The sequence below is a fragment of the Ovis aries genome, chromosome 1 (genome assembly GCF_016772045.2).
Source record: "Ovis aries strain OAR_USU_Benz2616 breed Rambouillet chromosome 1, ARS-UI_Ramb_v3.0, whole genome shotgun sequence".
In the NCBI taxonomy this organism is placed as follows: Eukaryota; Metazoa; Chordata; class Mammalia; order Artiodactyla; family Bovidae; genus Ovis; species Ovis aries.
Window position 1 is genome coordinate 61,667,072 of NC_056054.1, and position 15,291 is coordinate 61,682,362.

The 15,291-nt window shown below is 38.5% G+C and overlaps 1 protein-coding gene across 14 annotated transcripts in view; it reads right to left on the bottom strand.

Moving 5' to 3' along the window:
• Window positions 1-9,459: 9,459 nt before the first annotated feature.
• SSX2IP (SSX family member 2 interacting protein) overlaps window positions 9,460-15,291 on the bottom strand; it is a 58,292-nt gene continuing 52,460 nt past the window's right edge. For 7 of the 14 annotated variants that reach the window (XM_042250425.2, XM_015092074.4, XM_015092073.4 and 4 more), the window contains 3 exons: window positions 14,684-14,798; window positions 14,052-14,217; window positions 9,460-10,317 (listed from right to left, as the gene is read on the bottom strand). In XM_042250425.2, the coding sequence (XP_042106359.1) occupies window positions 10,140-10,317; window positions 14,052-14,217; window positions 14,684-14,798 (459 nt within the window). In that variant the 3' untranslated portion in view covers window positions 9,460-10,139. Of the gene's footprint in view, window positions 10,820-14,051; window positions 14,218-14,683; window positions 14,799-15,291 lie in introns of all 14 variants that reach the window. The other 7 variants (XM_042250427.2, XM_042250423.2, XM_027971528.3 and 4 more) reach the window with 2 other exon arrangements.

The following is a 15,291-nucleotide window of genomic DNA, read 5'->3' on the forward strand; positions in this document are numbered from 1 at the left end:
TTGTAAAGTGGTGGCAGAAGGTTGTCTGAAATGGAAGGGGAAATTATAACGCTAAATAGGAGCAGGCATTGCTGTCACACACATGATAAACTGAGGCTGCTGGTGGATATTTAAGGTGTCTGTGTGTTTTTTCCTCCCTACCCAGATCAGTTTGGCTGGGGGTAGTTTTTGCATTCATCTAGTGTTTCTCGTACATAAGCAAATGCAAATTTTGCTCTGTGATTAAATCATTCCCAAATATATCAATTACACTGAGACAAATTTGGTTGTGTGTTGTTTGTAAACCAAGTATTCAAGGAGAACTGCTCAGTAAGATAGACTATAACTCAATTCTATCTTTTGGAAACCATATCTGAGGAATGAACTAAAGGGAGCAGTTTTGAAGGGATTAGGATTCAACAATCGAAACTCAAGTCAGAGTTCTGGTTACTTAGAGGAGCCTTCAGCCACACAGTCACACACACTTCATCCCGCTTCACACCTCTGGTGTGGACCTCATTACAAACAGCTCCCTGTTCATTTCTGAAAATTCTCAGTTTGGACAGTAATTTATAGGTTTTAAATTAAAAGCATGAATTGAATTGGTTTCCTCAGATCTTTGCCTTTGATAAAAATGAGCAATCGTGTGTCACAAAAGGATCAAAGCTGAACTATTTCCAATTAAAATTTTCCATGGTTTTTAAAATCAAAATAGTTTCTTAGAACATATGCCACAGTTTTCTGTGACTAGTTTTCTGTGACCTGTTTTTCTTCAGGGCATTAAGTCTAGAACAAATAACTGTTTGGAAAAGTTTGCTTTCACTAATTTATAGAGATTTTCACTATGTAATATTTTTCACTTAAAATTTAAGAAATGAAACTATCAAAAATAATCTATCAAATAGTTACTTTTCCAGGTAAAAGCGACTGATTAAGGGAAAAGGCTAAGAGTTTAAGCTGATACTTCACAAAGCATTACACTCCTGGGCAGCTCTGAAAGGGCTGTGTTTCATTGAACATTTTCGTGAATATAAAATTAGGGGAGGGGAGGGGAGGTTATTTTGAAAGTCAGAGTTACAAGTATTTGGGGTAAATTAATTACGACATTATAATCCGATAATAACCTCAGAGGCGGACAGGATGAGGGGCAGATATTTGTTAGGGCTGAGAATCAGCAGGGTCTTATCCCGCCCCTGGCTGGACAGTTTCCACCTCAGCTTAGACAGCAGGTACTTTAGAGAATTGGTCCAGAGAACTGGAATGGAGGCAGGTTCTAGAAAGTCTGAGGGCTTAGGGAACATGCAAAATCTGCTTTTTTTTCTAATCAATGCACTGGGTTGGGGCAAGGTTTGCTTTTTGGAGCTCTATAACCAGAAAACTGCCTTAACAGACAAACCAGAAAACTAAACATCTAAATGCAGACACGACAGGGGAACTAGAAAAGCTCCAGCTGCCCTGCAAGCAGTTGTTCTTTTTCAACTAAGTCAAATATTCATGCAAATTACTTCATTCTACTACTGTAACGTTCATTTTTCATGGTGACATCCGAGAAAGGTTAATGGACCATTGGACAAAACAATCTTTTGGCCACTGTGACTATAGTCACAGAGCGACATGGTGCACATACTAAAAACAAGAAACCTGGCAGAAAGAGAGGCTGTCTAGGTATGTCTTAGCATTACTTGGTGGCCTTTCGTTATATTATTTGCTATTAATTTAGCTACTTCAATTAGATCCTTAATGTCCTAAACTTGAAATGGTAGAGATTCAGCTCATGGTCCCCATTCACAGAAACAAGGGTGAGTCTCGTCTATGGACCAAGTGGTCAGTACCTTTGGTGTTGAAGATGATAGCATGGTGGATTAAGGGTTGAGAACTGTACAGTTTCATTTAAAAAGTCATATAGAAGGTACTACAGCAGTCTGGAATAAGCCGAAATTTAGGGATTGGAAGATCTGGGGTGTTAAGTCTTGATTTTGTCACTTGTTATGTGACCTTGCATTTGTCCCTTGAAATCTGGGTCTGTTACCAAGTCTCTAAAAATAGGAAGGTTAACCAGAAGTGAAAGAGACACATGTACCCCAATGTTCATTGCAGCACTGTTTATAATAGCCAGGACATGGAAGCAACCTAGATGTCTATCAGCAGATGAATGGATAAGAAAGCTGTGGTACATATACACAATGGAGTATTAGCCATTAAAAAGAGTACATTTGGATCAGTTCTAATGAGGTGGATGAAACTGGAGCCTATTATACAGAGTGAAGTAAGCCAGAAAGAAAAACACCAATACAGTATACTAACGCATATATATGGAATTTAGAAAGATGGTAACAATAACCCTGTATGCGAGACAGCAAAAGAGACACAGAGGTATAGAACAGTCTTTCAGACTCTGTGGGAGAGGGAGAGAGTGGGATGATTTGGGAGAATGGCATTGAAACATGTATAATGTCATATAAGAAATGAATTGCCAGTCCAGGTTCAATGCAGGATACAGGATGCTTGGGGCTGGTGCACTGGGAAGACCTGGAGGGATGAAATGGGTAGAGAGGTGGGAGGGGGGTTCAGGATGGGGAACACATGTACACCCATGGCGGATTCATGTTGATGTATGGCAAACCAATACAATATTGTAAAGTAATTAGCCTCCAATTAAATAAATTCAAATTTTAAAAAAGTACATAGTACACAGATATATTGTACAGCACAGGGTCAGTTCAGTTCAGTTGCTCAGTCGTGTCCGACTCTGCGACCCCATGAATCGCAGAACGCCAGGCCTCCCTGTCCATCACCAACTCCTGGAGTTCACTCAGACTCATGTCCATCGAGTCAGTGATGCCATCCAGCCATCTCATCCTCTGTCGATATCTTCTCCTCCTGCCCCCAATCCCTCCCAGCATGAGTCTTTTCCAATGAGTCAACTCTTCACATGAGGTGGCCAAAGTACTGGAGTTTCAGCTTCAGCGTCATTCCCTCCAAAGAAATCCCAGGGCTGATCTCCTTGGAGTCCAAGGGACTCTCAACAGTCTTCTCCAACACCACAGTTCAAAAGCATCAATTCTCAGCTTTCTTCACGGTCCAACTCTCACATCATTCATGACCACTGGAAAAAACATAGCCTTGACTAGATGGACCTTTGTTTGCAAAGTAATGTCTCTGCTTTTGAATATACTATCTAGGTTGGTCATAACTTTTCTTCCAAGGAGTAAGTGTCTTTTTATTTCATGGCTGCAGTCACCATCTGCAGTGATTTTGGAGCCCCCCAAAATAAAGTCTGACACTGTTTCCACTGTTTCCCCATCTATTTCCCATGAAGTGATGGGACCGGATGCCATGATCTTCGTTTTCTGAATGTTGAGCTTTAAGCCAACTTTTTCACTCTCCATTTTCACTTTCATCAAGAGGCTTTTTAGTTCCTCTTCACTTTCTGCCATAATGGTGGTGTCATCTGCTTATCTGAGGTGATCAATATTTCTCCCAGCAATCTTGATTCCAGCTTGTGCTTCTTCCAGCCCAGCGTTTCTCATGATGTACTCTGCATAGAAGTTAAATAAGCAGGGTGACAATATACAGCCTTGATGCACTCCTTTTCCTATTTGGAACCAGTCTGTTGTTCCATGGCCAGTTCTAACTGTTGCTTCCTGACCTGCATACAGATTTCTCAAGAGGCAGGTCAGGTGGTCTGATATTCCCATCTCTTTCAGAATTTTCCACAGTTTATTGTGATCCACACAGTCAAAGGCTTTGCCATAGTCAATAAAGCAGAAATAGATGTTTTTCTGGAACTCTCTTGCTTTTTCAATGATCCAGCGGATGTTGGCAATTTGGATCTCTGGTTCCTCTGCCTTCTCTAAATCCAGCTTGAACATCTGGAAGTTCACAGTTCACATACTGTTGAAGCCTGGCTTGGAGAATTTTGAGCATTACTTTGCTAGCGTGTGAGATGAGTGCAATTGTGTGGTAGTCTGAGCATTCTTTGGCATTGCCTTTCTTTGGGATTGGAATGAAAACTGACCTCTTCCAGTCCTGTGGCCACTGCTGAGTTTTCCACATTTGCTAGCATATTGAGTGCAGCACTTTCACAGCACCATCCTTCAGGATTTGAAATAGCTTAACTGGAATTCCATCACCTCCACTAGCTTTTAGTGATGCTTTCTAAGGCCCACTTGACTTCACATTCCTGGATGTCTGGCTCTAGGTGAGTGATCACACCATCGTGATTATCTTGGTTGTGAAGATCGCTTTTTTACAGTTCTTCTGTGTATTCTTGCCACCTCTTCTTAGTATCTTCTGCTTCTGTTAGGTCCATACCATTTATGTCCTTTATCAAGCCCATCTTTGCATGAAATATTCCCTTGGTGTCTCTAATTTTCTTGAAGTGTAGTTAGCCAATATTTTATTGTAACTCTAAGTGAAGCATAACCTTTGAAAATTGTGAACCAATAAGTTATATACCTGAAACACATAATATTGTCCATCAACTATACCTCAACAAAATTTTTAATAAAAATTAAAAAAATAAAAATAGGTTAATATTCTTTTTCACAGCGTTGTTGAATCAACATAAAATACATGTTATGTACACTATGTTTTAGTAAATGTGTAAAACTACCATTTAAACTTTTAAAAACTTCATATTATGGAAAGGTTAGAGACTTAAAATATATCCCTTCCATAAATTAAGGCTATTTGAATCTTTAATAATTAATCAGCAATAAATGCTGTGCACAGAGAAGTGTGTTTTGCCGATTTTAAAAAAAATAATTTACGTGCGGGGTCTTGGTTGCTGAGCAGGCTTTTCTCTAGTTGTAGAGGGCAGGGGCTACCTTCTAGCTGCGGTGTGTGGGCTTCTGTTCGTCGTGGCTTCTTGTTGTGGAGCATGGCCTCTAAGGCACATGGCCTCAGTAGTTGCAGTTTCTTGACACTACAGCACAGGCTCCATAGTTGTGATGCACGGGCTTAGTTCCCCCATGGCGTGTGAGACCTTCCTGGATGAGGGATCAAACCCTCCAGCATGTCTGCTGCATTGGCAGGCAGATTCTTCACCACGGAACCACCAGGGAAGTAAGTCCCTGGCTGCTTATTTTTTAAATAAGTTAACTCACCAAACGTATTACGCAGCCAAGTAAGCTCTCAGTGCTCACCAAATAGCTACATTTCCTGTGTCCTCCAGTCTGGTTTGTTGTTAGGCTGGGGCTGTAGGCCTAGGTTCTGGATGAAGTAATGTGTAGAAAGCATGTCTCTTTCAGATCTGGTTCTTAACAGCCAACATCACCAACCGGTCTGCTTTTTCCCAGATGTGACAACACTGTGGGCCATATGAGCCAGATGGCATGAAGGAGGCTGACTGCCCGGCCGCACTGGTCATTTCACAAGCAAGAATTCAGTCTTTGTGCACAGCCACACCAGTTTGGTATTTTTCACTGTAGAATGGCTTACTCTATTCCAATGCCCTGTGTGAGGAATCAAACTACATCAGGTTGGAAATCAACCCAAAAAGGTGCCTATCACTATTGAGAAAGAAGTTTCAGGATTCTGACCGGAAATTTAGTCCATTCATGCCAATGAAGCAATGTGTTTCATTATACAAGTATAAATACTAGGTTCATTAGTATTTCACACCTTTCATTAACAAATATCCCATGCTCACTATGCATTAAGCATCTTACAAGGTACAAGTATTTCTGGATGTAAAATATGAGTATGGAAGGATCTCTACCAGGATCTTTATATATTACTGGCATTACAGTACTTTCTGAGACCTCTGAAATGAGGTATTTATAAATGTTAAAAAAAAAACCAAAACACTCAAGTGAAATATTTTTATATAAATCAAATAATTTAATTAGTTCCATTTCACTTTAATCTACAACCAACCTGAAAAAAATGCATCCTATTTAGAGAAATGACCGAGATAATCTACCTCATTATCCTTATCTACATGGCCCAAATCTTTGCAAATTCTTTCTCTATTAGATAATAATACATGTTCTTGTGGGCAGTAATTCTTAATGCTGCTTTGCAGGTATTTTGATTGTAGAAAACAAAACCCAACACCCAACAAAAACAAAATAATATATTAGTTACATAGTTCTTCCCATAGGAAATAACGCAAAGACTCTAACTAGAAGCTTGCCACAGCATTGTTATGAGATGGATATACAGTCCTGGAATAGAACAATCAGTCCACGGTTATCACCAGACTGAACATCTGAAAAGCATTTCCCATCGTTTACAATTTAGGTTTTTATAGCTGGTCTTTCACTCAACCCAGAGATTCTCAGTGGCAGAAAGCATTAGTTGTCTTTCTCTCCCTAGTGACTGACTAGAAGGTATTAATAAGGCCTGACACAGCAGGTACTTTATTTGCTTATGAAAAGATTTTTTAAAATTAAGGATAAACATAGGGAAAAAATATATTTAGTACACTCCCATGACTCACACGTATATTTTAAATACAATCTAGAAATAAGAACATGATTTACATCAGGCAACAAGGCATTCAAGACTTTTAGAACAGCGAATCACACAGGGGCTCGCTAGCTCACAGTCTGCAAAACCTCTCCCTGCATCCCAGGTGTTTTCAAATGCTCCATTAGGGTGAGTCAAGACTGGATTCTAGGGTGCTTTCCTTCTCACCATGCACCGTGAAATATGTTTTCCCAGAAAACCTGTTACATCACAAGCCTAAGAACAAGCCTGGTCAGCAAAGGTAGGAAAAATGGAACTTTTAAGTAACAATAGTATTTTAATTATACTATGAAGGAAACAATTTGCTGTGGACTGGTCTATGAATCTAAACACTTGATGCATTGCTTCTATAAGAAAATACCTATTTATTATGTTTAATTTTTATCTTAATTTTCTGGTAGGATTATTCTTCTATTAAGTTTCTCATCATATCCTGAAGATATAAAAATTTAAGAGTAGGAAATAAAATTTTTCTCTATTTCCTTTGCCACTTTTATGCTTCAAAAATTCAAAATGGGCATGTCAGGCAAAAACAAATAAGGCACAAAATATTTCAGATTTGCATCCTGATAAACAAGAAGATTGCCGGGAGAAATATCAATAACCTCAGATATGCAGATGATACCACCCTTATGGCAGAAAGTAAAGAGGAACTAAAAAGCCTCTTGATGAAAGTGAAAGAGGAGAGTGAAAATGTTGGCTTAATGCTCAACATTCAGAAAACGAAGATCATGGCATCTGGTCCCATCACTTCATGGGAAATAGATGGGGAAACAATGTCAGACTTTATTTTTGGGGGGGCTCCAAAATCACTGCAGATGCTGACTGCAGCCATGAAATTAAAAGATGCTTACTCCTTGGAAGAAAAGTTATGACCAACCTAGATAGCATATTGAAAAGCAGAGACATTACTTTGCCAACTAAGGTCCGTCTAGTCAAGGCTATGGTTTTTCCAGTGGTCATGAATGGATGTGAGAGTTGGACTGGGAAGAGAGCTGAGCGCTGAAGAATTGATGCTTTTGAACTGTGGTGTTGGAGAAGACTCTTGAAAGTCCCTTGGACTGCAAGGAGATCCAACCAGTCCATTCTAAAGGAGATCAGCCCTGGGTATTCCTTGGAAGGAATGATGCTAAAGCTGAAACTCTAGTACTTTGGCCACCTCATGCGAAAAGTTGACTCATTGGAAAAGACTCTGATGCTGGAAGGGACTTGGGGGCAAGAGGAAATGGGGACGACAGAGGATGAGATGGCTGGATGGCATCACCAACTCAATGGACATGAGTTTGAGTGAACTCCAGGAGTTGGTGATAGACAGGGAGGCCTGGCATGCTGCAATTCACGGCGTCGCAAAGAGTCGGACACGACTGAGCGACTGAACTGAACTGAACTGAAACAAGAAGACATTTAAGATGGTCAGGAGGGCTTCCAAGCAAAAGTGAACATGGTGCTCTCATGCACCATCATAGCTAAATGTAAGACTGCCACATGGCTCAACTACTAGAACACAGCAAATACCTACAGAAGGAAGGGAAACAAACTCTAGTAGGAGTTTTATATGTGGAGTCAGGAGTTATCCAGCATGGAAACCTTTTTAACATTTTGGGAAGCTTTGCGAAACTAGGAACCATTGTTGGAGCTGAAACGTAACTTACACTGTTAAGTAAAACACATGACTTCTGGCAGATCTATGCACACTTTTTTCAAAAGTATGATGACCCTGGCTTTCATTTTCTTTCTTTCACACCTGAGATTTCAAAGTAAGTCTCAAGGGAATTTTGCTTTTCAATAAGAGAATTCAACCAACTCCAAAATGGAAAGAAAAAACATGCTGCTTTGTAGAAATTCATCACTATGAAATGCAACATTCCCTAAAATAAGATCTAATTTAAAAACTAGAGCAAGTTTCTAGCCAAGTATATCATGGAAACCCCTGAAAAAAACACCCAATTCTTGACAAATATATCACTATTTAGAAAATTTGCTTTTCTTTGATATCATTATTGCTCAGTTCAGTTCAGTCGCTCAGTCACGTCCGACTCTTTGCAAGTAGCCAAAGAATTATACCACCAGCTGTTTCTTCCTTTGGAATATGGTACTATTTCTGAAATTCTGCATAATTTCTACTATTTTAAATGGTAAAGAAAGGGCATGCACCAAGCTGAATGTAGTGAGTGACTAATTTGCTTTTACTCAAGAGCCAGCTTTTTGAGACTGTAACTGCAGTACTTTCACTAATGTCTTATAAGATACTCAATGATATGCTATTAGCCCTGAAAAAGTTTTCTATACAGTGAGTGGGTGACAAAAGTACTATTTAACACGACAAATTTCAATGGGACAGCCGCAACCAGGTGAGTGAATATAAATGGTTAAAACTACTAGAAAATGGGAAGGCAGATGGGCCTCAACTACAATACCTGCAGCAAGGACTGGGTATGTGTAGGTTTCTACATGCAGAGATAAATAAGGGTTAGGTACTTAAAGCTTTCTGATGAAAACCCTGGAAAGGGCTTGGGCCCACACTTACATTATTCTTACTATAAATAATAACAACAACAACAACCATGAAGAAACATGCAATTAGTCCAGAAAATAAAACAAGTCTGTCCAGAGTATCATAGTATCTGGACTATAAAGTCTGATAATTTATGTTGTCAGATTCCCTTATTACTAAATATCTCATTGAAAAATTATTAAATAATTATTGGCAACTATACAAAGCCTTTGCTGGTACAGGCGTTACAGTATGGGTACCCATCTGGTAAAGAAAATATCACCATCCAAACATCTTAAATATCAGTATCTTCTAACATCGAAGTATCCTAAGCCAATACTCTTAAATTGTTTTATCCAAAGGTACTCTAATCATCTTACCTCTATTACCCTAAAATCAACAGTCCTTTGAAAATTGTAATATCCTTCATATTAAAAAAATCCAATGCTATAGAAATCTCAAAAATGGAATGTTAGTAATATTAATTATCTAAAGAACTTGGCTTCATGGAATAGCTTTTGAGTATTTATTGCTCAGATGGGTTCAAAAACTTCTTAAACATAATGCTGCAATGGCTTTCATACATCTGTAACAGAATATCACTAATAAAAATTTACCGGCATGAAATACTATAATTATGGATGTGTAAAATCTTTAAATCTTAAAGCCTCTTAACATAATCATGTATATCTATGTACAAAACATACATAAACTTCACTTTATTTAAAACATATGAAAGAGGGAATTTCAAATCACATTAAACATAATAAATATAGAACTTGCTTTGTTAAAAATCTACAGTATACATTCAAGGAAAGGCTAAACTTCCAATGCCAACTATGTATGAGACAAAATTAAACATTTACAATAATCAGTTTCCTAAAAGTGCTATTTTTAAGATCTATAATAGGAAACTCATTCTAGTGCTTTGTTTTCATCCAAACATGTATACATTCCTTTATTCACAGAACCAGATGCTTCTGTTACTAAAAATACATATCCAAAGTTTTTATATCCTTTTAAATAGATTTAACATTTTAGCTCTTTGGGGAGGAACAGGGAAGTCCAAACAAACAACACAGACCACCTTAAATTATTAAGAGATCACTGACTTTATAACATGCCCTGTTTCAACTCAGATGTGAAATCTGATGACCATGTTAATGAAAAAAAAAACTCCCTGTTCATATATCTAAGGTAAGTCATCCTTCTCTACATGAGAATTTGTGTAGGCCAAGGAGCATCCACTATAGCAACCTTCCTGTGACCCAGGCCTTGACGACATGCTCCACTTCTGATTTGTACATTCTCTTCCAACCTGATTTGGCTTAGTTTCTTCAGGGGTGATATTCAGTACATTGATTGAACTGCTGGGGAAAGAAAGGCAGATCTTAATTATTATCTCCTCCCTTCATACCTTAGATATGCCTGAATGTCTAAAATCTGATTTCTCCCTTGCCCCATGCTAAACAAAAATTTTGAGGACACACTGGTCAAGAACATACAAGTGCTTTAACATGGTCTAGTCTAATTTATCACTTTGATCTATCCATCTATTTATTTATCTGTTCAGTCTACTCTGAAGGATGCTACCCAACCAGAGCCTAAGGCAGACAGATAACATGTGAATTTTGAAAGCTAATGTCTCCCATACCACAATGTCCTAGTCTTTTTATGCTTTCTTTCTTCACTCATTGATTTGTTCATGCACGCTTGCATCCTCCATCCATTCAGCCATGCAGATATTTAATGAGGGCCTACAAAGTAGTGAAGAGTCTAGGCCCGAACAGATGGTTTAGGTTCACATCCCAGCTGGACACTTAGTGCATCATTTCTGGCAAGTTAAGCCCTGCTGTTCTTCAGCTTCCTCAGCTGTAAAGTGGAAATAATATTAGAACCCATAACTCATAGGCTTGAGGTGGAAACTAAATGAGTTAACACACACTAAGCACGTGTGATGATGCTCAATTAACTTTAAGTGTCAGACAACAACAATTTAAGTGTCTGAACACTGATACAGACCCCTAACTTCAGAGATACTGTCTGAGGTATGCTCTGCAACCAGCCTCAAAGCAAGGAAATTTAGTTAAATGACTACTCGCAAATCATGGGCTGAGCCAATGAACAATACATTTTTATCAACTAAATAGCTTAATTTTTTCCATAAAACTTATTTTCCCTAAATATTCATTTTTTGATGTGACTTTGGTTAATAACTCAACCTTATAATGTGGCAATCCTTAAAAAAATTAAGGTGCTCCAATTCTAAAACTCTAAACCAAAAACACTGACAATTTTATACTTATTTGCTTTAAAAAAAAAAAAAGGCACTTGCTTATAAATCAGATTCAGAATCCCTGCCATCTCAGATGAGATTAGATCAATGGTGAACTAAGTTTCCTACATAACTTAGTACGTGAGTTACTTTGCCGTTACGTTGCTGTAACGTGAGTTACAGCTGATATGTAACATTCCACTCTACAGTGAAGGAGGAATGAGGATGTGCTATAGAAATTAGGCATAAATACTCCTAATTATTTTGCCATAATCTTATTACAAACCCAGATCCAAAGTGCTTGAAGATCAGGAATTCAAATACACCAAATAATTAAAAATTTCAAGGCCGATGTCAAGCTGCACAGCTTCTTGCTTGATAACTAGTCACGTGACTCTTATTTTATCCTCAGAGGCCAGCAACTGGGAATAGCTTAACGAAATTTTCTTAAGCTCCAAAATTCTGTTTCTATGCCACTGATACTGTTCAGTGTAGCTCTTGGGATACAAGAAACAGAAAAGCATTTTTATAATCCATTTATGCTTACATATATTTTTATATGCTGCTACTGAAGGTTTACAAAGGGCCAAGTACTGTTTTAAGTGCTTTACATATACTGGCACTGCATCTCACACAGTACCCTTAATGTAGGTACTAAATGTTGGCCTTTTCATTAAACACAGTCTTCAAGGAGTTATAACTAAAAATAATTATGTAAAAAAGTAAAAATTCTAAATATATAAATATAATTGAGGCAACTAGGCTACATTCTCCTTTAGGTACAGAATGCATTATAAGCATACTTCATTTTATTGCATTTCAACTTACTGTACACTTTGCAGATATTGTATTTTTTACAAACTGAGGGTTTATGGCAATCTTGGGTTGTTTCCTAGTGATGAAGTATTTTTTAATTATGGTAGGCACACTGTTCTCTAAATACACTGCTACTGCACACTCAATCGATAACAATACAGTGCAAACACAACTTTTACATGCACTGGGAAGCCGGCAAGTTCAAGTAGCACGCTTTGTTGTGATATTCCCTTTTGTCTCAGTGGTCTGGAGCTGAGTCTGCAACGTCTCTGAGGGCTGCCTGCATTTGTGAATTGCGACTAGAATGTGTATCTAAATCTATACGCAGAGTTTTGATTGGTCAATTTGGGGGTTTCAATAACATTCTACACATATACTCTGAGCTTACATTATCTTTTGATTGTAAATTAAACAAACTTTACCTTCCCACATTTAACCCATCAGTCAACCCACTGGCTCTAACTGCAGAATACAGCCTAAATCTAAGCATAGCCCTATCTTCAGGTTATGACCCCAGAGTCCAGATGACTACGTCTCTCATGTCCACTCCACTGACGTCTTCTAACTGGGTCTCCTGGCTTATATTACTGGCTTCTACAATCTGTTTATCACATAATAAAATGAAGTCATCTTTTTAGAACTTAGGTTTTTAAAAAATCATTCTCTCACTTATAAGGTCTCCAATTGTCTTCCAATGCCTTAGAACAATCCTACTTACAAGTACAGACTAACATAGTTTACAAATGAAATCTTAAGTGCATCATGGGGGGGAGGTGTCAAGCACAGCAGGGTTGTATACAAACATATTAGTCATGAGTTGACAACTAACGAACCTGGGTGATGGGTACACAGGGACCCTGACCGTATTCTCTTTGTATCTGTATATATTTGAACTGTTACATAAAATATTACCTCTCACCTTCACACCACTTGGTTTTACTCGCACAAACACACCTGTGTCCTACTTCAGGGTCCCTACACTTGCCTGGAGGGCTCATCCCCCAGTCTTTTTTTGCCCCTCCATATTTAATATTTAGAGCCCGAATCCTTTTAAAAGTCAACTATAAAATAGAACGCCTTGTCCTTTTCTAAAACTTCACATTTTTGTTTAAAAATTCTTAAATTTTGTTTCAAAAATGGACAATTATTGGTTCAAGGGCTATTTGGCCTCTTCAGCACTGGGCTCCATGCCAGTCTGTCACTGGACAGGCCAAGTGTACGCCAGCCCCAGCTCCTGCGGTTCTGAGATGCCTGGCCAGGGCCAAGAGCCACTATCTCCTACTTTAACGGCGAGGAACGAGATCATGCCACACGTTGCGACACAGCCCTTTGCTCTTTTCTGTTCTTCTCTACCTCCCTAGGAATGTTCCATCTGCTTAGTTCAAAATTAATCTTGAAATAGGCTCTAAGGTAGTGCTGACATTATACCTTAGAAAATGATTTAACAACTTAAGACCAAGGAAAATACTGAAATGCAGCAGTTAAAAGCAGTTATCTGGCTTTCCTGGGGGGTGTGGAGCAACTCTGCCTGTCCTGTCACCCTTGGACACAGATCCTCGTCACCAGTCAAAGGAAGGTAGCTTTTCTCAGGTCTTTGTCCTTCCACATCCATAACATGGGCATACCACATGAGATGCTTAAAGAGGTACTCTACAGAAACTATCAATGCAATATCCTTCTATTCAATACAATTAAAATATTAAGTAACTCCTGAGATAAGACTGTACTTTAAGTTGTATTTTACCCGTGAAATAAAAAGAATCACATATGTATATGACTCCGCACCCAGAAGACAGCGACCAGAGCTACCTTGCTCACCACTGTATTCCCCACGTTAATAGGCGTCTCTATGTAATGGGTACCCAATAAATATGTGTACAATGAATGAGTCAATCTACTCAGTTCCTCTTCAGAGCCTTTACTAGTCCTCATCCTAGACAGGCCAGCTCTTCCTTCACAATGCCTCTCTAGCACTGTAACAAGTGTGTGAGGAGATCACCTACAGGCCAGTACCTATGTTCAGATGCACAAGAACGTGTCTGGCAAAAGTCTGAAGTAGAAGGAGAAGCAGGAAGAGACTTAGTCAGTTTAGACGTGCAAACTGGAGACCCGCTAGGCACACCGTGAGGCTTCTTTTGCCGTGACCTCGAGTGTAATGTAGGGGTGTCCCGATCAGAACCTATTAAAAAAAAGAAGAAAAAGAAGGAAGAAAAAAAGGCAGTACATATGAGGAAGCATTAGTAATAAATACACTGAAGGTAATCAACTAGGAGCCTAGACTAGGTTCCTTTGCAGCTCTAAGGGAGGTGTGAGAACAATCTGAATATCTTCTGTACGTATGAGTGTAGTCTAGCTAATCTGGTGAACTTTGCTACATTCAGTCCACAAACATTTAGGAGGATCTAGTTTAAAAAATATTTCTAGATTGTGGATTTTCAAAACTTGACATTACACTCACAAAAGTTGTCTTCGGTATGCAAAATCCTCCTGTCATTTCTATTTTGGTTACAGTAAATTAAAATATCAAAGTTGACTTTTATTCCAATTAGAGAGTTCTTACTGGTGACTGCTAAAGTTATATATTAATAACCTACAGTACTTTATTTACATGTATTTTCAGATTAAAAAGCTTACGAAGTACTCACTTCCTGAGAAGGCACTGAAAAGTTTCACATTTTCTGAGTTCTGGTGGTCAAAGGTAGTCATATTTAAAAACTGTTGCTTTAACCAACTGGCTCTTTCTTCTTCAAATGCCTTTCTCTGCCGTAACAAGCAAACCAAAGAAACAATGATCAGTATTCCAGCATTCACATAGTTGCCGATTCGCACGATTTCTGTAGGCACTTGTGCTTGCTCTCTGACTGTCTCTATATATTAAGTCAGAGGAATTAACCCTAGAAAACCAAAATTAAACCTCATTTAAGAAAGCTGTTAGAAATAAAAATTCACCTGTTTCTCCTAACAAGTCAACTACTATTTTCACATCCATTCTGAATAAATTCAAGAGTATAACACAGAAAAATAAGCACATTAGCATAACTTTAAACATACAGAATATCAGCATAACTTTTGAACATACAAAACATGGTAACTATAAGATTACAAACAACAGAAAAATACCCCATTGTAAACTAATCACTTGGGGAAGAAAAAGGCTTCACTGAGCACCGCTCTCTTCCTCAAGCCACGGCCCAGGGCCTAGCAGCCCTCATCACTTAGGACCACAAGAGGGCGTATGTGAAACCTCCCCCTT